This window comes from Panthera pardus, unplaced genomic scaffold (assembly GCF_024362965.1).
Source record: "Panthera pardus isolate Hobbes unplaced genomic scaffold, ASM2436296v1 HiC_scaffold_27, whole genome shotgun sequence".
NCBI lineage: Eukaryota > Metazoa > Chordata > Mammalia > Carnivora > Felidae > Panthera > Panthera pardus.
Genome location: NW_026526843.1, coordinates 37,982,593 through 38,007,352, shown reverse-complemented (window position 1 = coordinate 38,007,352; position 24,760 = coordinate 37,982,593). Strand labels below are relative to the sequence as shown.

General features: G+C 38.3%; 1 protein-coding gene across 4 annotated transcripts in view; it reads right to left on the bottom strand.

Annotated features, from left to right (window-relative positions):
• The window catches only part of ACSL4 (acyl-CoA synthetase long chain family member 4), an 87,663-nt gene that overhangs the window by 46,295 nt on the left and 16,608 nt on the right, over positions 1-24,760 (bottom strand). For 2 of the 4 annotated variants that reach the window (XM_053891267.1, XM_053891268.1), the window contains exon 2: positions 8,466-8,516. Coding sequence is in view for 1 of the 4 variants with exons in the window: in XM_019426836.2 (XP_019282381.2) it covers positions 4,827-4,910 (84 nt within the window). In the remaining 3 variants the exon portion in view is untranslated. Of the gene's footprint in view, positions 1-4,826; positions 5,458-8,465; positions 8,517-11,996; positions 12,077-24,760 lie in introns of those variants that run through there. The other 2 variants (XM_019426837.2, XM_019426836.2) reach the window with 2 other exon arrangements.

Genomic DNA, 24,760 nt, shown 5'->3' with positions numbered 1-24,760 from the left:
GCTAAACTACACCTGGGCTGAATCCAATCCTCCACTGAAGTGTGCACGTGCACCCATGCAGCTGAATTTGGCTAGAAAAAAACCGGACGTGCTGAGCATCCCCCCTTCACCCCTATTTGAGAAGGACCTGGTGGTGCTGCTCCACTGACTCTTCCCTCACCCACCCCGTTAATTTTCCCTGCTTGACTGAATCGTTCCCATAAGCATCGTAACAGGCTATTACCTCTGTCACTTTAAAAACCATTCCCTCTCTCGGAAGCTCTTCTCTGGCCCCAGCCCCCTTTCTTTTCTTCGGGACTCCTTGAGAGTTGCCTACACTTTTCATCTCCCAGTCCTTTCCCCCTATTTCCTCTGGAACCTACTACTCAGGCTTTTACACACTACCACTCCACAAAAGTGCTCTGATCGAGGGCCCCAATGACTTCCATGCCATCACATCCCAAGGTCAGTTAAGGCTCCCACTTCTCCCTTGATTCATCAACAGACTTTGACACAGCTGCCCCCTCTGTTCCTCACTGAAACGACTTCACTTGGCTTCCAGGAGACCACAGTTCTTCCAGTTTTCTCCTGACTTCTCTCGCTGTTCCTTCTCAGTCTTCTTTGCTGCTTCTTCCTCATCTCCCTGACCTCTAAATGCAACAGTCCTCAGTCCCTGCCCCTCCTCTTGTCTTTCTCTCCACCCATGCCATGGGGATCCCATTTAGTCCCACAGCTTCAGATAGCATATATATACGGTGATGACTTCCAATTTTTCCCCCCTAGCCTGGAGGTCTTCCTTAAACACCAGATTTGTCAATCCAACTTCTTCCTCAACAGATCCCTATCAGTTAAATACCTCAGACTTAATATGGTCCAAGTGGAGCTGCTGATCATCTGGCCTCACACCTGCTCCGCCCAGTCTTGCCCATCTCTGTAATTCCAGTCACTCTGACCAAAAAAAAAAAAAAACCCTTAGAGATTCACTTCCACTCTTCTTTCTCACACATTCCACACCGATCAGCAGCAAATCCTACCAGCTCTGACAAGACACATACCCAGGTGAACTGCTTCCCGCCACTTCCACTGCTACTGTACTGGTTTCAGCCACTATCATTGCACCTGAATAAATGCATTTGCCCATCTGATCTCCCCGCCTCCACTTTTATAACACATTCTAAACTCAGCAGCCAGAATGCTCTGCTGCAAATGTAAGGTTGATTATGTCATTGCTCTGCTCAAAACCTTTCAAAGGATCCCCATAGGACCCCCTCAGTCCTCACTCTACCCAATGAGACTATGTGATCTTTCCCCTATCTCTGAAATTTCTGACTTCCTCTCCTATGCTTTCCCCTGGCTCATTCTGTTATAGTTCTACCTGTTACTTGCTGTTTCTGAAACACATCAGGCATGACCCTGCCTCAGGGCCTTTGTACACACTATTCTCTCTGCCTGGAATGTTCTTCCAAGATACCTGCATAGCTTATTCTCTCATCACCTTTTTGTCTTTACTGAGATACCACCTTCTCCAGCCATCCGAAAATTGCACCCCAACAACCTGCAGTCCCTTTCTCACTCTGTTCTTCTCCTTAGCACTTATCACCAATATGACATATGCTTTCTTCTTCATATTTATTATTGACATCCCCATTAGAACATAAGCTCCATGAGACAGGGTTTACAGTTTGCTGCTGAACCCACAGTGATTACTGTGGTCTTTCCAAGCATTAGCAGTTCAATAAATTCGTTGACTGAAAATAAGAATATACATGGAACTACTCTAAAATAATAAAGTAAAAATGTATGCAAGGACCACAGCCTGAAGACCACCAACCTTAGTCATCTTTAAAAAAGAAAATCACTCTCTATGTCAAGAATAAATAAAACATTTTAAAAAAGAAGAAAAAGAAAATCAGGGGGGTGCCTGGATAGCTCAGGTAATTAAGCTTTCAACTTTGTCTCAGGTCATGATCTCACAGTTTGTTGAGTCAAGCCCTGCATCAGGCTCTGTGCTGACACCTGGCAGCCTGGAGCCTGCTTCAGATTCTGTGTCTCCCTCTCTCTCTGCCCCTTCCCCCCTCACATTCTCTCTCTCTCTCTCTCTCTCTCTCTCTCTCTCTCTCTCTCATAAATAAACATTTAAAAAAATTTTAAATCACTTGTCCATGCCAACATTCTATGAGAGGGTATCCTGTTAAAATCTGTGCTAATTATAATAAATTTGAACATGTTCTTAGTCACTTAATAGAAAATATGGGGACGCTTGGGTGGCTCAGTTAAGCATCCAACTCTTGATTTCAGCTCAGGTCATGATCTGACTGTCATGAAATCAAGCCCTGCATCAGGCTCCATGCTAGGTGTTGAGCCTACTTAAGATTCTCTCTCCCTCTCAAAAAAAAAATGTATAAATCTGCCTGTTGCACAGAAGTGAAAGACTGCTGTTACAAAAGCCTGAAGGCTTGGGGTGCGCCTGGGTGGCTCAGTCGGTTAGGCGTCCAACTTTAGCTCAGTTTATAATCTCATGGTTCGTGAGTTCGAGCCCCATGTCGGGCTCTGTGCAGACAGCTTAGAGCCTAGAACCTGCTTTGGATTCTGTATCTCCCTCTCTCTCTGCCCCTCCCCAGCTTGCTCACTTGCTCTCTTTCTCTCTCTCTCTCTCTCAAAAATAAATAAAACATTAAAGTTATTTTTTTAAACAATAAAAAATAAATAAAAGCCTGAAGTCTTGGGGCAGCTGGGTGGCTCAGTCAGGTAAGACTCTAGATTTTGGCTCAGATCATGATCTCACAGTTCTTGTGTTCGAGCTAGGCATGGGGCTCCACTCTGGCAGTGTGGAGCCTGCCTGGGATATTCTCTCTCTCTCTCTCTCTCTCTCTCAGCCCCTCCCCAGCTCACTGACTCTAAGGAAATAAACTTAAAAGAAAAAACAAAGAAAAGCATTGAAGGCTACACAATTGGTACTATGTGCTTTTTCACCAATGCCTTTCACAAAGGTTATGCTGTCCTTACATGTATGAAGAGTGATACTGCTGCCCTACCAGAGGACATGAACTCTCAGCTGTGCTTCCTTGAAATCAAGTAATTCACTTGTATGGCAACCAGGAAAGGGAAGGCCATCCTTTTCAGTCACAAAATAATTCACTGTCCCTGCTGATGTTTACCGTTCCACATGGAAATCAGATTAATAACTACATACTGAGCATTTACTATGGGCTAGGCACCATGCTTGATCCTTTAGATGCATTATCTCATTTAATCCTTCAGGAAACCCCTTTGAGGTAGTCCCCTCATTTTACTGATGATGCAACTGTCTCAGAGAGATAATATGCCCAAGGTGACACAGCAAAGCAGGGATTTTGACCCAGGTCTAACAGATTTTAAAGTCTATGCTTTCAGCTATACTGTCTGTGACCCTGATCATACTGGTATAACCCAAATAGGTGAGAGTGACAAACCTTGTGTATGAAGAAATCCTGGCAGCAATTTTGAGCACTGATCTGTCCTAAATCCTAAGGCATTTTTATGGGTGGGGAAAAAAAGCCCTTTAGGCATCTAGTAAGTCCTAGAAGTCTTAGTGGAAAATCAGATAAAATTTTCTTTTACTTTTTGTCCTGAGGTCAAGTTTAATGTTAAGTATTTCATTCCAGTTACTTCAAACGCTCTCAGATAGTTAGGTTAAAACACAAAAGCATTAGTGGTACATTTAAGCTTCAGCATATGCAAAGTAAACACATACTACATATTGATCAAAATCTGAATTTAAAAGAAGAAATCATCTCCCCCAGAAGCATGTGACACAACATCAATTTAAGAATGAAAGAGAAAAACTCATAAACTGAAGTCGATTAATGCCAAGACATTTTTTTTTCAGAAGTTTGAGAAAATGGAGTAAACCAAGCAAGGACCCATGCATTTGCCAACCTGAAATACGCAATAAGGACAACTTAACTTCACCTGTCCTTGCACAGGACTTTATCAAAATGTAAAAGGCATCAATTTGAAAACCAACGATGAACTGTGTGAGTGCTACTTGAAGAAATCACATTTTCAAGTCACACGTTATTTAAGGATAATTTAAATACCAAATAAAGAAACAAGTTGCCTTCTGAAAAGGAGTAGCCATATGCACTAAACATTAAATCAGGAAACAATTATAAAATTTCAAAGAGATTAAACAGATAAAGCGTACCTGTGGCTCTTTAAAAGATCATATTTCTACACAGATGTTGCATCACCAAGACTTTTGTAAAGGGGTGGAGTGCTTTTTTTAAAATCCTAGTTTGTTTCACACATTCTTTAAAAAGTTCCAAACGATATTAACATACAGGAGAAAGCTCAAATGCAATGTTAAAAGAATAGCTGCATTTGGTTAATGAAATCAAACTTTACAGGAGCTATATTACAATAGAATTCACTTAATATTTTAATAGTAAAACTTTAAAAATATTACTGTTTTAAGAAAACAAAAGGCATTAAAAGAATAGCTAGTAGGATCTTTTGCTGTTAGTCTGCAAGACTGAATCATCTTGTGAAAGATATATTCATCAGCCCCTTGTAAGTCTCACCTGATTCAAATTGACAGACCAATCTAATCAATATGGCATAATCTGTACAATCAAGCTTTAAATCCGATACATAGCAATTAGAAGAATACATTTGAAAACTGAAAAAGCAAAACAGAAACAAAGACCTAGGGTGAACATATACATGCCCTATCCCAACACACTGCACCTGTGCCTAGCAAGCTATTTTTTTTTTTTTTTTTTTTTTTGACCAGCAGCGTCTCACAACTATGACTGATCTTTGGGTGCGTCTCTAACAAGATTAACCAAGCCTGTCTACTTCATCACCTGGAGAGTTATTAACTCCTGAAGTCGCCATCCTGCCAGTCTCTTCCCAGCTTTTCCCAGCAAAGAAAGCACCTCAGCTGCCATGTTGAAGATGCTCTTTCACACTGCAGCAAAAGTTCCCTCCCATAATGCCTTAAGAACATCCCCAGCATGCATCAGATTATGTTTTTTCTAGGTCATAGGATCTTGTAATTGGGATCCTATCTATATGTGTTGAAATAAGGTGATCTAATGTGTTGAAATGAGGAGATCTGGGAGCCAATGTTGCTGCCTACACATTTCACATACATTGTGTAATTATATATCTATTCCCCATTTTAAGTGATCACCACACACTTGATTTTTAAATATTATGAAGCTTTCAAAAGTCAGGAGTTGGTTGTATGGATTTTACCCAAAGATTGCATTTAAGGAATTGTGAGGATAAACCATGCTAGTAATGGCCACATACTGACAAAGCATGATGTTACCATCCAACTTTATCAGACACCTGGAAAAGGGAAGAAAAACTAAGTTCCGAGAGGTATGTGTTTGGAGAAACATAAAAAAGGGTTCAGTGCCATAAAGGGTGAGTAGATAGCACAGTGCCCATTTCAATGTTCTGCAGCTACTGCTGAAAATTAACTGCTACAGATCCCTGTAAACAAAACCTTGCTGCTGAATTAGGGGGCGCATCGCACCGTGGCGTAGCCTTTAATTTTGTCTGTAAAGTCTTCTATTGCCTAGGTAATTTTTCTCCAAAGGAACACAGTTATGGTTTTAACAGATGCTAATCAAAAATAATTGGGTTACAGAACTTCACTTTAAATTAGGGGAGCCTGGGTGGCTCAGTCGGTTGAGCATCCAACTGCAGCTCAGGTCATGATCTCACAGTTCATGAGTTTGAGCCCCACATTGGACTCTGTGCTGACAGCTCAGAGCCTGGAGCCTGCTTCAGATTCTGTGTCTCCCTCTCTCTGCTTCTCTCTCTCTCTCAAAAATAAACAAACATTAAAAAAATTTTAAAAATCAAATTAACTTAGTTATAATAAATGTATTTTGTCCAAGTGAAAGTTACACAGACTGTATCTCCTGTCATGTTACCTACTTGTCAACAATAAAGTAATACAAACCACAAGTATAGATTACAAAAAAAAATCTGTGACCAGCAGTAATACTCCCATAGTAATAACTTTGTGTAGCAGGGAGAATTTTGCAACTATACCTTTTTTGCCACATGACTTACCCTCCACATTTGCTAGAGGAGCCAGTCTAACAGGTTAGTTCTTTGTTAATGTAGTTACCCAGTACTTTATACTGTTAAAAATTATGCAACAATGTAATCTTTATTTCTTACAAAATGGCCAAGTAAGTCACTAAAATTCAACCCCATGGCCACCATGTGAAACTGGATGACCCTGTTTTGTTTTTTTTTAAAGCTCACTCTGCTCTTCAGTATTAAATACATCTTTATAAGTGAGACTAATAAAAGAACTCAAAGACTGATCAGTCTGTTGAAGACTGAAATCCTGTAACCATTCAGTCAACTCTCAAATATTAGCACTGGTAAAGAGAAGGGCACAGATATTCCAAAGACAGATCATTCAAAATGTATATTATGGGGGGTGGGGTGCCTCACATTTTAGAAATTAAAAAATTATTAACTAAAGCATGTATTTATGAAGCTAAATACAAGAAGCCATGGAAAAGTTCTCATAGAGTCAATGTCTCCATACTAGGGATGAGGAATACTTTCCATTCTGCTCTCTTCACGTTCATTTGTTTACCTGGCCCATGCATGTTTCACTAAGGTGAGGGAGGGAGGGAAATGGAATTCGGTATTTCTGTTTTGAAGTGTATTTTGGGATAAGCAAGGCCAAGCTCTGCCAACTGAAGAGGAGTCTCTAAAGTGTCAAAGACACTCCCAAGAACCTGTACACACTCCTGAACACAATTGGCCATATGTTTCTGCTAATGCTTTTTGGCAACTCCCACTCTTTGCCTTGGTAGTTTTTTCTCTTACCTATCTAGATGGGCTGTAGGCCGATTGCTATAAATGTTTATCTATGTTTGCAGTGTGTGTGTGTGCGTGAGAGAGTGAGAGTGAGAGTGAGAGAGAGAGAGAGAGAAGTAGGGAGGGAGAGAGAAAGGAAACAAACTCTCTGTGGATAAATAAATTAACTATACAAGTCTGAATACTACTGCCTTCACAATGGAACCACAGTCTATTTCCCAAAGGAAACACTAACCTCACTGGTATCTTACTTGTTTGATCAATCCCGGCGTAGTGTGCTAAGTAGCTGAATTCAGAGACAGTGAATTCAGGTCTGCTTATGAAAATTTCTGGCTGCGCTTAAGGTTTTTCTAATGCAAACTAATAATCAGTCGACTTTAGCACTGAGCTGTACAAGAACATCAAGTCTTGAATTTCTTTACACTTGCAATTCAAAAATAGTTATTAGCACATGAGAACTACCAGTTCGTCTGTTTCAAGTTTATAACCTATTATAATTAAAGCGATTCGTAGAAAGACCAGAAATACAAGAGAGGCAGCATCGTATACAGGGTTTTGGTCCTGGTTCAGCAGCTTGCTGAACTGTAAGACCTGGAACAAATTAAATAACCTCTTGTCTGTTTCCTCATCTGTAAAATGAGAAAGCTGGGTTCTTATTTTAAGATATCACAGACCAGTAAGTTTTTGAAACAAAAAAAGGATGGTGAGAGAAATAACACAGCTGCCTTTTTTTTTTTTTTTTTGGCCAGGTATGGACATTTAAAAAACAAAACAAAACAAAACAAAAAAACCCTACCATTTGCTATCACCATCATTTCATAGAAGATAGAATGTATTTAATCCCCCAAATTAGATGGACAGATCTTATAATAACAAGTAATCGTGTAAATGGGAAGAGTTTAGCTTTAAGAAACAAATGGCCCATTGTCCTTACTCTCCTCACTTCACCGTGGACCAATAAAAACTCTTCACTGACCAGCATTTGTCTGAAAATCAATGTTTGGGAAATACTAGACTAGATAATTTTCAACGTCCAAGACTCAAACACCGTGATTCTAATTTAAGTGCTCTGTTGTATTTCTTTGATTCCATGCTATGGTCTAGAGTAGATGCTTCAGCGAAGGACAGGACTAATACTTACAACTCTGAAAATCAGGAATATATTTAAGTCAGTTTTGAGAAACAGTAACTGGAATAAGGTTTAATTTATTAGGGAGGATATATGCTACTACAGATCTATCTTCATCAGTAATAATGAACCTCATTACATCTGAGGAAATTGATGCAAAGGGAAGCAAGATACCTTGTCAAAGACACTCAACAGCCTGTAAGCCTCAAGAGTCAGAACTGGAACTCCAATCTGTGAGTCCATGTTTTGGTATCACTCAAGGAAAAAGATTTTACTTAGATTTCAATTATCACCTCCCCTTTTATAAATGAATGATGATGGTCTAAATTTTACAAGGTGTACAGGGTGAAAAGTTTTCCCACTTTACTTTTCCAAATCCTGCCTTTTTAAGACAAACATTGGCAGGGTTTTTCCACTACAAAATGAGTCAAGATGCCTGTTAGTATGGTTAAAACTTAATTTTCTCCAAAAGTTGATAAAACTACAAAGTTAGAATTTTTAAAGAACAAATACTTACAGATTTCCTTTTTCTCTCAAGAAGAATACGTCTATCTTCTTTGATTTCAATCTGCAATAAAAGACAACACTTATGGCTACAATGACATGAGAAAAGAACTCCTTTAAAAAAAAACAAAACTCAAGTGTTGTTTTGCATTACCTGTGCACCTTAGCTCATGATGAGCCAGGTATCAAAGGAAAACCAAGAAATGACTAGAGATGATCTGGCTAGAAGTAATGCTATTAGAATCTCAGAAAAGTAATTGAGCCTGATTAAGAAACCGTAGTCAAAACTCTGTGGGGAAAAAATGGCAAGATTAAAAAATGAGTGGAGGGGGTATCTGGGTGGCTCACTCGGTTAAGCATCCAGCTCTTGGTTTCAGATCAGATCATCATCTCGTGGTTCATGAGTTTGAGTCTGGGTGTTGAGCTCTGTGCTGACAGTGCGGAGCCTGCTTGGAATTCTCTCTCTCTCTCTCTCTCTCTCTCTCTCTCTGCCCCTCTCCCACTCTCTCACTCTCTCTCTCTCTCTCTCTCCTCTGTCTCTCAAAATAAATTTTAAAAACTTTACAAAAATGGGCAAAGGAACTGAATAGACATTTTTCTGAAGAAGACATACACATGGCCAACAAGCACATGAAAAGGTGCTCAACATCATTCATCATCAGGGAAATGCAAATCAAAACCACAAAGAGCTATCACATCACACCTGTCAGAATGGCTATCATCAAAAAGACAAGAGATAACAAGCGTTAGATGTGGAGGCAAGAGGATGTGGAGAAAAGGGAAGCTTTGTGCACTGTTAGTGGGAATGTAAATTTGCACAGCCACTATGGAAAACAGTATGGATGTTGCATAAAAAGTTAAAAACACAACTATCCTATGATTCAGCAGTCCCACTTCTGGGTATATGTCTAAAGGAAATGAAAACAGGATAGCAAAAAGATATCTGCACTCCCATGTTTACCGCAGCATTATTCACAATGGCCGAGATATGGAAATAACCCAGGTGTCCGGCCAGTGGATGAATGGATAAAGATGTGGTGTGTGCATACATACAATGGAATATATTCAGCCATGATAAAGAAGGAAAGCCTGCCATTTGCAATGACCTGGATGGACCTTGAGGACATTATGCTTAGTGAGATAAGCCAGGCAGAGAAAGACACATGTTGCATGATGTCACTCATATGTGGAATCTAAAAATTCCACGCCTAGGAACAGCGTATAATGGTGGTTATCAGGAGTTGGTAAGGGGGGGAGGGGAGACTGGGGAGGTGTTGTTAAAGGGTAAAAATTTGCAAACAGAAAATGAGTAAGTTCTGGAGATCTAATACACAACATAGTGATCATAGCCAACAAGACTGTGTCATACACTTCCAAACTTCAAAGAAACTAGATCTTAAATGTTCTCACCACCAAAAATAAATGATAATTATGTGATGCAATAGAGGTGTCAGCTATAACTACAGTGGTAATCATAACAATATATAAATGTATCAAATCAACACGTACGCCCCGCACAATGTTATATGTCAATTGTATCTCAATAAAAAATTTTAAAGTAAAATAAAAAGAAAATGGCAAGAAGCAGGATTCATGCTCTTAACAGTTTTATTTGTACTTCTTATTCCCCCCCATCTCCCAATCAGGACAGGAGCCAAGTTCAGAGACAGAGACAAAGTGTGACCACAGAAAACTAGTCAATCTACCTAGATATCCCCACCCCCAAGTGCCTGCAGGCACCTAGCGATTTCCCCATAAAAACCCACAATGAATAATTTCCTTTAAACAGCAAAAGGTTCTTTCCAAATTAAAATACAGCCCTGGTCTAGGTAAAACCTACAGATATTTTCATCTTTCCTCAGTGAATATACAGATCAGTTTCATGATGTTCTTTCTTCAAGATGGATATGCCATGAAGGTTTAGGGTCAGTTTGCAGCTGAAGATTAACATATTTTGTACAACACAGGAGACAAGGACTTACCATCTGAATACTCAGAATGGTAAAATAAGGCCCTTCAGTAATTTGACATTGCTTACTTATTGCACATTTCAACACTACTGGGGTATCCTAGGCAGGATTACAATTTTGAAGAAGAAATGAGCTCTTATTTCCACGCAGTAGTACTTAAGCAGGACTTACTTAAGCAGGACTAAGAGAAGAACCCTTCAAAAAAATTTTGGCGGGGGGACCTGGCTGGCTCAGTCGGTTAAGCATCTGACTTCAGCTCAGGTCATGTTGTTGTGGTTCGTGGGTTCAAGCTGTGCTGACAGGTCAGAGCCTGGAGCCTGCTTCAGATTCTGTGTTTGCCTCTCTCTCTGCCCCTCCCCCACTTATGCTCTGACTCTTCCTGTCTCTCACAAAATGAATAAACATTAAAAAAAAATTTTTTTTTAATCTAGATGCCCCAATGGAAGTCACAAACACCCTTGGGCCTAATCACCACACTAACAAGCTGGTATTAACTCAGTTCAGTTTCTCCTTTGCTACCATCAGAGAACAATGAAGGGAAGGATGATATATACCAGGACCTATCAGTAACAGAGCATGCCTTTTGTTTGATAGAACTACTTTTCCAATGCAAGTGAATATCCACAATCTACTTTTGGGGAGAGGGTGCTGGGGACAGTGTTCAGTACATGTGTGAACACAGATGGTTAAGACTACTTACAAACAGAAGGCATGCTACTTAACATTTTCTTATTTTTCTCCCACAGGGCTAACGTTTGATATCAACACAAGTCAAGTAAATCTCCACATATACATATTAAAGTCCAAAAAGCTCAGAAACAGAATTATGGGGAGGGAAAACTTCCTATTTCTATATACAAATGGAGAGATTTCCCCCACAGATTAATTTAGGTAACTGATAAATGACAAAGACTAACCTTGTATAAAATCACTGAAAGACCTATGGGTGGCAGGGGGAGATACATTTCCAGTCTCATAGCCCTCCATCAATCGGGCAAGACAAAGCAACTCTAAGAGGTTCTTGAATATAAAAGATAGACTTTACTGCCTATAACTTTAATGGACAGTTCTTTCACCACACAAAAAAAGCAACAGCTGCCCAGCAGATAAAAGGGAACTAAATCACATTTCCTAACATAGCCTAATTTTTTCTGTACAACAGAAAACCTGACCCTGAACTTAACCTCTCTCCTAGCCTCCCCCCTACAAAAATAGCATCCCATTATTAAAGCCATTCTATTAAAATAAATTGAAGAGATAATTTCATATAAAAGGACTAAGCAGATTGTCACCATGCAGGCTCTATTTACAAAGGACTCTGACTAGGAATGATCTAGCAGAAATTAGAATGCTAAGTTTGAACATACTTTTCAGTTCACATGTACACTCAAGTTTTTGTAACACAAGGAAGTTGGAAATCCTTCACAAGGCAAACTTTTAACAGAATACAGCATATAATATAGTTTATTTCCACTTAATGATCACCCGGTGAATGGAAAAAGAGAGAATACAGCTTCTAGAGTTTATCATCTTTCAATTAGGCAATGAGGCAGCCCTGAGAAAACCTTACTCACCGAATACCATGCAGCAAAACTGTGTCCATGCGGCTAATAGGACAGTGATTAAGGAAAAAACAATACAAATAACAAGGCAGTGCTGTTCAACTTCAGACAACCCTCATCTTTTGAGGCAGGCTTAAAAATAAACCATTAATGTGTTTAGTTTTTGCCCTCTTGCAAATAAGTTAGTCTGTTAGCCAGCATTTTGAGAACATTCTTCTAGAAGTAAAGTCAATACTGAACTTGTGATAACATCTGCTGTAAATGTTTAAACCATAAGGAATCTTCCTCCTATAATTGATGTCTCAAGGACCCATCCTAGTAAGTTTAAAAGAGAATGTTTCAGAAAACAGTGGAAAATATTAACAAAGTTCTGTGCACTTGGTGTTCAAATCTAAAAGTAAATTCTGGTGAGTCCCTTATAAAACAATGTTCTAAGCAATGGTCTTGCTTCAGATAAATACATGTAAGCCACATGTTAACAAGTGCTAGTGAATGAAAACTGCCATACTAGAATACAGTCCAAAGGTTAGAAATGTTGAAATCAAGAAACAACACAGATACAAAACAGTACATATAAGTCCATTATATACACATATTTGAGTGGGTAGATATTCATAGAAAAATTAGTAAGATATGTACCAAATATTAATGCTAGCTAGCTATTGCTGTGTGGTAGGATTACAGGTGAGTTCTATGTTTTAATATTTTCATATATTTTCATATTCTTTGTGCTGATTTAATAGCTTCCAAAATTCCCATAAATGTTGTTTATTTCAAAAATGATTTTTAAAGAGTCATAAAGGAAAAAGAAAATGACATTTTTTTTAAACGTTTATTTATTTTTGAGACAGAGAGAGACAGAGCATGGACGGGGGAGGGTCAGAGAGAGAGGGAGACACAGAATCTGAAACAGGCTCCAGGCTCTGAGCTGTCAGCACAGAGTCAGACGCGGGGCTCGAACTCACGGACCGCGAGATCATGACCTGAGCCGAAGTCAGACACCCAACCGACTGAGCCACCCAGGCGCCCCGAAAATGACATTTAAAACAGGCCTACATGACTGTCATAAGTCAATCAAACTACTAGAGAGCACTGCTCAAAATCTAAGCTACAGTACAATCTTTTCTTTTCCCTTTAAGAATATATTTGAGTATGAGTGGTCCAAGAATCTTAAATGTTTCATAGGATCATAGGTCACTTGATTCATAAACAACTAAAACGTATTAAACAAATGTTATAACCTAAATAAAACGACCCAAAATTTATCATGTAATAGTGTAAAGAGTATGGAGATAATTCCAGACTGTCACAGACTAGAATGTTGCTTCATGGAAAAGTTATGTAACCTAAAACAAAATGTGTTTTAAAAATATTCATGATATCTCAATAAAGAGGTTTAAAACCTCAAACATTACAAAATATAAAATACAAAGTGAAAGCATGTTTCTTATTCAATCTTGTAGAAGTAAGAGCTTTTAATAGTATGGTGGGTACCCTTGGAGACATTTTTGTAAGCATATTCTAATACACTCACACATGCACAGCTTTTCAGCAAAAACTGAATCATACTATCTATACAGTGTGCAACTTTGTGAGTTCGAGCCCCACATCCGGCTCTGCGCTGACAGCACAGAGCCTCCTTGGGATTTTCTCTCTCTCCCTCTCTCTCTGCCCCTCCTCTGCTCTCTTACCCTATCTCTCTCAAAATAAATAAACTTTTTAAAAAAAGATGGAGACATACCAAAGGAACACAGGGGCCAACCCAAAAGAGCTCCCAATGGTCAAATCTGGGACAATTTGAACAAATAATGATAGTGTTAGCCTAAATCCCAAAGAATAAAATAAATATCCATGAGGGCATACTAATAAAAATAATGATTGAATAAATAAGTACACAAGGGAGAAGAACAAATATTCCTTATACATAAATTCTAATTAACAAATGTGGAAGAAATAAAGGAAATAGAAAACCTGGTGAGTGAAAGTTTTAAAGTTAAAACTGGTCTCAAAGTATTATCCCCAAATATGTATTAATACAATATAATAAAGTAGAAGCATTTATAACATTTATTAACTACAAAGAGAAAAACTGTAACTTTACTGTAGAGAAACACAATTGACATCACCTTAACTAGGTGATCAAGGTTACCATCACTGATAATAGGGCACATCGACATCGCATACCCCCGACAGGACGCACTTAGAAGGAGACAACATTGCTTCTGTGGTATTCTTGCCCAAATTACATCATCTCAATCTAACCAAGAAAAAAAATTAGGTAAACCCAAATTAGGGACATTCTACAAAGTAACCAGTATTCCTCAAAGCTGTCAAGGTCGTAAAAGACAAAGACTGAGGAACTGTCATGGATTGGAACAAACTAAGGAGAGCTAGAGTCTTATGCTAAATGAAATAAGTCAGAGAATGACAAATACCATGTGATTTCACTCATATGTGGAACTTAACAAACAAGCAAAGAGGAAAAAATGAGAGAGAGAGAGAGAGAGAGAAACCAAGAAACAGATTCTTAACTATAGAGAACCATCTGATGGTTACCAGAGGGGAGGTGGGTGGGGGGCTGAGTGAAATAGACGATGGGGATTGAGGTGGGCACTTGTGATGAGCACAGGGTGATGAATAGAAGTGTTAAATTACTATATTATATATATGAAACTAATATAACACTGTAATCCTACGGGAATTGAAATTAAAAACTTAAAGTTAAAAAAAATGGAAGAGACTAAAGAGATACGGCAACTATATGAGAACCTAGATTGGATCCAGGAACAGAAAAAAAGATGTTACCGGAAACACCAATGAAATTTAAACAAAGTCTGTAGTTTAGTTAATAGTATTATACCAATATTAATTTCTTAGTTTTAACTAATTGTACTATAATTACATAAAATGTTACCACTAGGGGGAGCTAGGTGAAGGATCCACGGAAATGATGTACTAGGTTTTGCAACTCTTTTGTAAAAGTTTAAAATTTATTCCCCTCAAAAAATTTTAATGCTCTATAAAATAGAATACATCATTTCACATTCCCACCAGGAATGTGTTAATATGCCCATTTCTCCACATCCCCTCCAACACTGCATTGAATTCTGTTCAACAGGCACCAAAAACACTTTTGTGATATTTTTCAATGGATGTATTAAATTATTTACAGTAGTCACTATATCTGAATTTCTTATATGAATGAATATGAATCAAATCCTTTGCCCATTTTTTCCACTTGATTATTCATTTTTTCTTAGTGATTCATAAGAACCCTTTATATATTAAGGAAATAAAGCCTTTGTCTGCAGTATTCTTCCCAATATAGTTTTTCTGTTGTTTTGGGTGCTTAGGGCCAAATATTGGTTCTCAAGTTTTAATAACACATATTGGTAGTCTCATTTGTGGCTTGTAGGTTGTTTTTCCACTTCAAGATTATAAAAATTATTTCCTCATAGTTCCTAAAAGTGTGATTGCCAAGTCAAAGGCAGATTGAGGGGGTAGGAAGGGTGGGAAAGAAAACTATTAATATATAATAAAAAATTATTTTCCAGAAAGGCTGTACCTATTTATATTTCCATAAGCAGCATTAAATATTTTACTATGAAATAATTTTTAATAGGAAAAATGTCTACCTTACTATTCCACCCAAAAGAAACCATTTATCACCTTGAAAAAATATATATCATATTCATATTCTCTGGAATTCTCCTGTGTCAAAGACTTCATTCATGTCCTTCTTTCTACCCAGAATTCTGCTCAAAAGCCACCTTTTCTGGGATATCTTCACTGATACCTTGAGCTAACATTTCTTGCCTTCTTTTGAACTTCTACAGCTTTTCTCCAACAGCTTGAAACTTCTAACATTTTTTTTAAATGTTTATTTATTTTTGAGAGAGAGAAAGAGGGACAGAGACAGAGCTCGAACAGAGGAGGCGGAGAAGAGAGAGGGAGACACAGAATCCGCAGCAGGCTTCAGGCTCTGAGCTGTCAGCACACAGCCTGACGCAGGGCTTGAACCCATGAACTGTGAGATCATGACCTGAGCCGAAGCCAGACGCTTAACCTACTGAGCCACCCAGGCGCCCCAACAGCTTGAAACTTCTATTACATTACCTTGTATTATTTATGAATTTGCCTTAATCACTTATCTAAACAGTAAGCTCATTCAGGGCAAGGACTGCGTCTTACTACCTCTGTATCCCACCTTGGTTTGAAAATAGCATCAAATACTTGTTGGAATGGACAAAATAAATAATCTAACACTTGTCAGAGAATACAGCTGGTTTAAGTCATTATTTTTTTTTCCCTCCACAATTCATATCAGCCTTCACTTTATTTGTAACTATTTTTTTTATTTATTAATGAAGTATAGTTGACAAAATGTTCTATTGGTTTCAGGTGTGCAACATAGTGGTTTGACATTTCTATACTATACTTAAGCTAGAATTTCTGTTTACATTATCATCTTCGGCAGGTATTTGGTAACAAAAAACTACCATTATATTTTAGAATGATTATAATCACTTTTAGCCAAACAGAAAGTCATTTGTTCTACTCCTAACTCAAAAATTATTCTTGTCAGTACCGGGAAGAACATATCACCCGTATATCCATGACAACAATGGATATTTCTTCGCATAGTTAAACCTGCAGTATTCTGGAGTAGTTTCTTTGTTGTACTTTCTCGGTTTTGAAGCAATGCTTATTTATGCTACACCCATTGCCTTTACCCAAGCTCAAAGACAGAGTCTAGTTTCAATGCCAAGAGAAATACTCCAACTCTAGAATTATGTTACCACCCATTTTGGTATACAAACTCTCCCCCTATAATTAGTATCTTTACACACACACATACATTTAGTTTTACCATTAGTATGATAAACTTTATACACACGTGCGTGCACACACACACATCTATGTAAACTCTGTGTGTGTGTGTGTGTGTGTGTATAAAAATAACAAGTACCTGAACTACAATATAGGTACTAGACTTCATCTGGAACAGAAAAATAAACTAGATGTATATAAATTCCACTCCTTACTTATAAAGTTACAGATTTTTCAGAGCCAAAATAGGCATTAAAATGAGAGTAGTGAACTAGTCTCTAAAATGATTCTCTTCTCGGGGCACCTGGGTGGCTCAGTCAGCTAAGCATGCGACTTTGGCTCAGGTCATGATCTTGAGGTCTGTGGGTTTGAGCCCCATGTCGGGCTCGCTGCTGTCAGTGCAGAGCCTGCTTCATATCCCCTGTCTTCCTCTCTTTCTCTGCCCCTCCCCTGCTTACGCTATCAAAAACAAAAACAAAAACAAAAAACAAATAAACATTAAAAATATGTACATTAAAAAATTCTCTTCTCTCTCTTCTCCAAATGACCATAGGAGCTAAAATAAAGTCTACTTTCTAGAACATTAGGAAAGCATCTTATGTGCTTCCCTATGCAGGAGAATTAAGAATTTCTTTCTCATCAGTATTGATTATTCTTTACTCTTAAGATGAATGTGAGAATATTAGAACACAGGGGCACCTGGCTCAATCAGAAGGGCATGTAACGATCTCAGGATCATGAGTTCAAGCCCCACATTGGGTGTAGAGATTACAAAAATAAATAAATAAACTTTAAAAAAAGAATATTAGAGAACAACAAAAAAGTTCCAATCCTTTCTGCTACCTAGGATTAAATTAACAACAGCATCAAGAGGGAAAAACACATCTTATTTAAAAGTTCTCAATACTCAATTGCATTTAAATAAGAATTTCTTTAAGTAACAAACACCAATAAATCCTTGTAAGGTCTGCCTAAACATATAGCTTCACTATTATGAAACACCAATAGGGGAAAAAATGTTTTTTTTTTTTTTTTGTTTTTTTTGTTTTTTTTTTTTTTTAGGTTTTTTTTTTTTTTTTTTTTTTTAATATATGAAATTTACTGTCAAATTGGTTTCCATATAACACCCAGTGCTCATCCCAAAAGGTGCCCTCCTCAATACCCATCACCCACCCTGCCCTCCCTCCCACCCCCCATCAACCCTCAGTTTGTTCTCAGTTTTTAACAGTCTCTTATGCTTTGGCTCTCTCCCACTCTAACCTCTTTTTTTTTTTTTTTTTTCCTTCCCCTCCCCCATGGGTTTCTGTTATGTTTCTCAGGATCCACATAAGAGTGAAACCATATGGTATCTGTCTTTCTCTGTATGGCTTATTTCACTTAGCATCACACTCTCCAGTTCCATCCATGTTGCTACAAAAGGCCATATTTCATTTTTTCTCATTGCCACGTAGTATTCCATTGTGTATATAAACCACAATTTCTTTATCCATTCATCAGTTGATGGACATTTAGGCTCTTTCCATAATTTGGCTATTGTTGAGAGTGCCGCTATAAACATTGGGGTACAGGTGCCCCTATGCATCAGTACTCCTGTATCCCTTGGATAAATTCCTAGCAGTGCTATTGCTGGGTCATAGGGTAGGTCTATTTTTAATTTTCTGAGGAACCTCCACACTGCTAGGGGAAAAAATGTTTTAACACATGAAAATTGCTGTCGCACTGGTAATTCTTGACTTGGGACCAACAATGTTATAACACTGATTTTTTAAACATTTTGGCCAAATAGATTGCATCATATCAAAAATTGGACATACCAAATCCCTTCCTTCCAAGTTTATTCAAGAAATGTTTTGATACACAGATGGTTCTGGATTTATAAGGCTTTCATTAAAATACTAAAGACCCAGGGGTGCCTGGGTGGCGCAGTCGGTTAAGAGTCTGACTCTTGATCTCAGCTCGGGTTATGATCTCACAGTTCGTGGATGCAGGCCCCCCATCGGGCTCTGTGCTGATGATGTGGAGCCTGCTTGGGATTCTCTCTCTCTCCCCATCTCTCTCCCTCTGCCCCTCCCCTGCTCTCTCTCTCAAAATAAATAAACTTAAAAAAATTTATAAAAAAAAAATACTAGAGACCTAAACAATACTTGAATGCAGTGCTTGTTACTCTAAGTGATTCTCACCAGAAAGTACTCCAGTATAACAATTCAAACTTTCCAAAAATTCATGTAATTTTTTTCCAGAAGTTACATTTTGTTTTTAAAGACAACAAAAGCATGAGTCTTAATAAACAGTATGCACAGAAAGGGTAAGTCATAAACGATAAGCACTCATGGAGCAATAATTTTAGGAGGAAAAAACCTAGCACTTTCCCCTAAAGTTGAGATTGATAAACTACTTGAGGAAGTAAAAAATATATATTTTTAGAAACACAGACTCTTGGAGCTAAAATATGGTCTGTTTTGATGGTTCTCAAAGTATCCAGGGCCACCAACTCCTTGCACTACTAACTGTTGATATTATATACCCACTTTCATTTCACCAGGAATAATTTTTATTTACTAGAACAGCAATGTGTGGAAGTTCCATCAGAGGGAGTGCCAATTAAAAATAAAGAAAGTACTCAGTGCTGCCAAATATATACAAAAAGGCACTTTATATACTGTTGACAGAAGCATAAATTGGTACAAGCTTTACAGAAAGCAATTTGGAAATATGCCTCTTACATCATACTCCCAACCTAGTTATTTCACTTTCTACTTCTAGGAATATCCTAAGGAATTAATCAGAGGTGCACACACACAAAAACGTAGACAACACTCATCACTGTTACAAAAAGAACTGAAAAACAAAGAATTGCAAATGCCCAAATGGATGGATATTGGTAAAATAACGATGCATCAATATAATTAAATACTACACACTCATCAAATGCAGCACTGCCAAAGCGTATTTAAGGATATATTCAAGATATATACAGTTTCATTGGCTTAAGAGGAAACTTGAACAATATCAACCTCTTCAAACGGTATGCAGACTACAAGCTGAAATGTTAACCCCACCCCCCACTGACGTTGTAGAATTATCAGTGATTTTTAGTTTTATCCTTATATTTTTCTTACCCTTTCTAAAACTTCTGCAGTGAACATATTAGTGTCATCATTTAATAAATAAGGAGAGAATAGAGCACTAGTCTTTCAATTAATTCTAGTGTGTATCTGTGTTTGTGTGTGTTGGGAAGTGACAATGAATAGGGCCCCTAAGGCATTTGGTGCTACTCAAGTGGGGAAGTGACACTGTAAAAGGATCCAAAAGTTGACTTCAACTGTGCTACCGAAAGATTAGACACTTTTGTTCCTAAACTACCTAGACTCAAAATAAAAGAAACTTCTTTTGCTCATGCAACATAATCAACAAAGCAGAATAAAGTTCCTTTTTTCTTGCTATAACTACAATGTTAAATGTTCCCTAAAGCTAACTGTCCTCGTGGTCCCCTATGCCAAAATGTGACTAACAACCATTGACGACTACTGGCAAGTGAATGCACGATATCAAAAAAGCAGACAATCCTAAGGGGTTCCACACAGAATGAAATACAAGTAACTTCTAAAAAGCCCAGGGTTCCACTCGCTTATCCTATTAAAATAAGCAGGAACTCAAATGCCAGAGGATATTTGCGTAAGATTTAATAGACACCCCGTCATACTTGCCAACTCTTCTGCTCTCATAAAGGAAAAGGGTTTTTGTCTGACCAGCATCAGCCCTTTAGGGGAAATCAAGGCCTTCTCTCCAAAAAGGTATCACAAGCAAAAGGCACCAAGTGGAGATCACCTCGTTGCCTTCCACTCAGGGGCTAAGAAGGATTTTGAAGCAAGGGCACTTCAGAACTGAAGTCTCCATCAGTATCCAGTTGTTTACAGCCTCAACTCTGGGACCAACTTCTCTGAACTTCAGAGTGTATCATCTTACCTAAGACTGTCTTGCTTTAGACATTCCAATCAACTGTGATATCACATTACAAACGCGTACTTGCTTCAAAAAGAAGCAGGCAGAAAAGGCTGAATCATCTCTTTCCCTCAAAGTTTTCATTTCAAAATGTTTCGGGTAACAGTAAAGTATCATTAAGTAATCTCACTTCCTGTAAGGCCCAGACAGCTAGGAGCGTGTCCTGCAATAATCTCGAAAGGGCCTAGCAGCAGAGTCCACAATACTAAACACTATCAAAAGACTACAGCTGATACACATACGATTGCACTGCAATATATAATAATATATCTACTTGAAAATTAATGTTTTTACTGTAAAGTCAAGGGAAAACGATCTGTGGCTGCTGGTTAACTCAACTGGGTTGACCCAGTGCTCCTGAAGCTAAGCCCACAAATTTGATGCTTATGTGAACAGGTTCAAATGATGGTGGTCACACTTGCCAGTCTGCCAGAGTCTGTCCCCTGGTTTACCTGTTGGCCCAGTGTAATTATTGTCAGAATCCTCACCCGTTTTTGGCAAAAACATTCCTAGTGGTGACTCTAGTGATAACTCTAACTCTGGCCCCACAAGAGAACAAGGCAAGAATATATGCTACATCTGCAAAAGCCAACCTTCACTAGTGGAGAGAAATACAGACTCCTGATTAAATCCACTGTCATATAGAAAAGGGCAGGTAAATGAAAGTACCAGCTTTGTGCCATTAAGCATACATATGCGTACACACATGCACAATTCTTTATCCCCAGTGTTTCAACAATGTAAAATTATGACAATCTCAGTTTACATACAATGCAATATTTATAATCCAACTTCTGAAATCTAGATTAAAACCCTAATTGATAGGGGCGCCTAGGTGGCTCAGTCAGTTGGTTTAGCATCCAACTTGGACTCAGGTCATGATCTCATGGTTCGTGAGTTCGAGCCCCACGTTGGGCTCTGTGCTGACAGCTCGGAGCCTGGAGCCTACTTCAGATTCTGTGTCTCCCTCTCTCTGCCCCTTCCCCGCTCAGTCTCTCTCTCTCTCAAAAATAGACAACATTAAAAAAAAATTTTTAAACCTTAATTGATAAATTCAAACTTAAGTATTCAATTCCTCATCTTACAAAACACATGCTTATATTTTAAGTACATAAAAGGATAAATCACAACCACTATAAGATCTCTCCATTTATAGGTTCTTAATTTATGACTTTTAAAGACTATAGTCCTATTTAAGAAGTTGTGTTTACCCTTTAACTAACTTTAAAAGTCAGAGGAAAGGATATTGCCAAATTAACTGTAGCAATCAAGCAAAAATTCCAGCCTTGCAGGGATACATATTTCATTACTCATTCTTTTTTACAAAAAAAAAAAAAAAAAAACAAGTAATTATAACTTCCCATCAATGATTCTCTGGAAAATACAGGGTAGCAACCTTAGAGCTGCATATCAAATGAAGTACTTGGTTCCCAATCAATGGTAAAAGACCAAAGCAAGCTGGAGAGTTTCTGGGCTAACCCAGATGCTGTAAGCTTAAAGAATTTTTCACATGTTTATAAGTTCTGGCTCTTGGAATAGTCTGCATCTAGTATAACCTCATATTCAGCTTAGTAAGAAAAATTGTATTTCACCTGGCCAATCTGAAAAAAAAGACCACAGATTAACAGGATAAGGTCCTATGCTTCATTGAAGGCTAAAGAAATAGACCATGAAGCTCCAATGTAACACAATGCCCTGCTGAGAGGCAGTCTACCATGGTAGTTAGGAGCCAAAATGCTGGAGCCAAATGGCCTGGGTCCAGCTCCTGGCTGTGCCCCTTTCTAGCGCTGGGTGACCTGGGGCAAGTTGTTTAACCTCTTTACCCCATTTGCCACAATTCTAAAATGGAGGAAGTACTATTACTACCTGTTGTGAGGACTTGTGTGAGGCTCAAATCAAGCTGATCTCACAAGCTCTGGCCATTATAAACTTTAGTTTTTCAAAAGAACCAAGCTTAATCTCTCACATTGGAGTCTAACACATGCTTTTCTTCTGCCAAGGACATTCTCTTCTCCCTTTTCCTGGCTTCCTTTAGGTCTTAGTTTAAATAGCACTTTTAAAAAGCCTTCCTTACCTCCCCACGTTGTCAGGTGTCTCTGCTATTTGCTCTGCGGGCACCCATACAGCACAGTACTTAAACTTGTTCAAGTTTCTGTTCCCTTGCTGGGCTGTAAGCTCCTTAAAGGCAGAGGTCATGCCTGTCTTGATCCCCACTATAATCCACAGGACCTAGCACAGTACAGGTGCACTGTAAATGCTTACCAAATAGTTTCTGGATGAACACAGGATGAATTAACAAGTCCTGCTACACAGAAGGGAAACTAAAGAATGACTTCCAAGTTAAATCTTTCACTCTTAGGTAGATGTGTATGCCCTTCAAATCTGACCTATATAAAAGCGCTTCCCCCCATACAACTGAGAAGCTTGAAATTAAACACAAGAAGTGTCATATTCTGACAGAATACACACTTAATGCCCATTTTGGGTAGGAATCAGGACTTCATAAGCAGACCAAATAACAGTCTATTCGGTGTGTTTACTTATTACTTCTTGACTAGTGTTCCAAAGCCTTTATTTAAATAAGGATTATCACTGCAAAGTTATATAGCTAGTATATGAAACCCAGCTAGTATAATGAAACCCAGAAGTGCCATTGGCATAGATTGGGAGAAGAAAAGGAAGGGGAGACCATGAACATGGAAGTGCATAAAAGAAAGGGGAAAGAATGAAAATATTTGATATGTTGGAGGGTGGTAGAGAAACATGAGCCGTTCCTCTATAAGGCACCACTGGGTGGCACCTGTGTCCCTGGCCATCCAATACAGATCTGCAATTAGGAGACCAAGCTGTTGGGCTATCTTGCAGAGAGCTTAGGTTGAATGTTCAGCAGTCAATTTTGAAGGGGGAGTGTGTGAACACTCTTGCCTGACAAAATGTGTCTGCTCACCATTCTAAATGCAGGCATACTCAGTAGAGTTAGAGGACAGGGATTCTCAGATGAATGAGAATGGAGGAGGAGAGCGGGAAGGGATCAGAATAACCTAGAAAGCTTTTTCTTTTTTTTTATTTTTTTTATTTTGGAGCGAAACAGCATGCACGAGCAGGGGCGAGGGGCAGAGGAGAGAGAATCTTAAGCAGGCTTCATGCTCAGCACAGAGCCCAATGCAGGGCTTGATCCCATGAGCCTGGGATCATGACCTGAGCTGAAATCAAGAGTCGGATGCTCAACCAACTGAGCCACCCAGGTGCCACCTGCCCACCCATTTCTTTTTTTTTTTTTTAGAAAGCTTTTCCAACTATTAGGCTGACCCATATAAAACGGCCAATAGTCAAAACCTGTTACATTAAAAAAACAGCAGTTTCAAATGATTCAACCTAATACATAGATATTTAGAATCACTCGCTTAATGAGCCATTGTTACTGAGACTAGTGTCCTATTTCTCAGGTTTATGGGCAGGGCATTAAGAACACATGCATAGTTTGGCCTTAAGGCATGAAGAATTAAGCTCAGAAATGGAAACAACAAAATGTCTTAAGGGTAGGGAATAAATTAAACTATGTTAAAAGCATTAGATGAGGAAAAATGTAAACACAAAAAATGCTATATTAAGTGTAAAAAAGCAAATTACAACACAGTTTGTAACTTGTCTCTTAGGGAAATATGAATAGTTTTTTTTTTTTTTTTTTGCAGGGGGGGAATGTTCTATAGGGAATATATTCTCTATAGAAAAAAATATGGAAGGATGTGTATTAAAAATATCAGTAGTTGTCTCCTTGTAGGGGGATTACCCATATTTTGTCTTTTTATCTAAACAGGTTTTTTACAATAAACATGTGTAACAATTTCAGATCCTGGAACAGAAAAAAAAAAAAAGACTGGTAGAAAAACTAGAGAAATCCAAACAAATTGCATAGTTTAGTTATGAGTACTATACCAATGTTA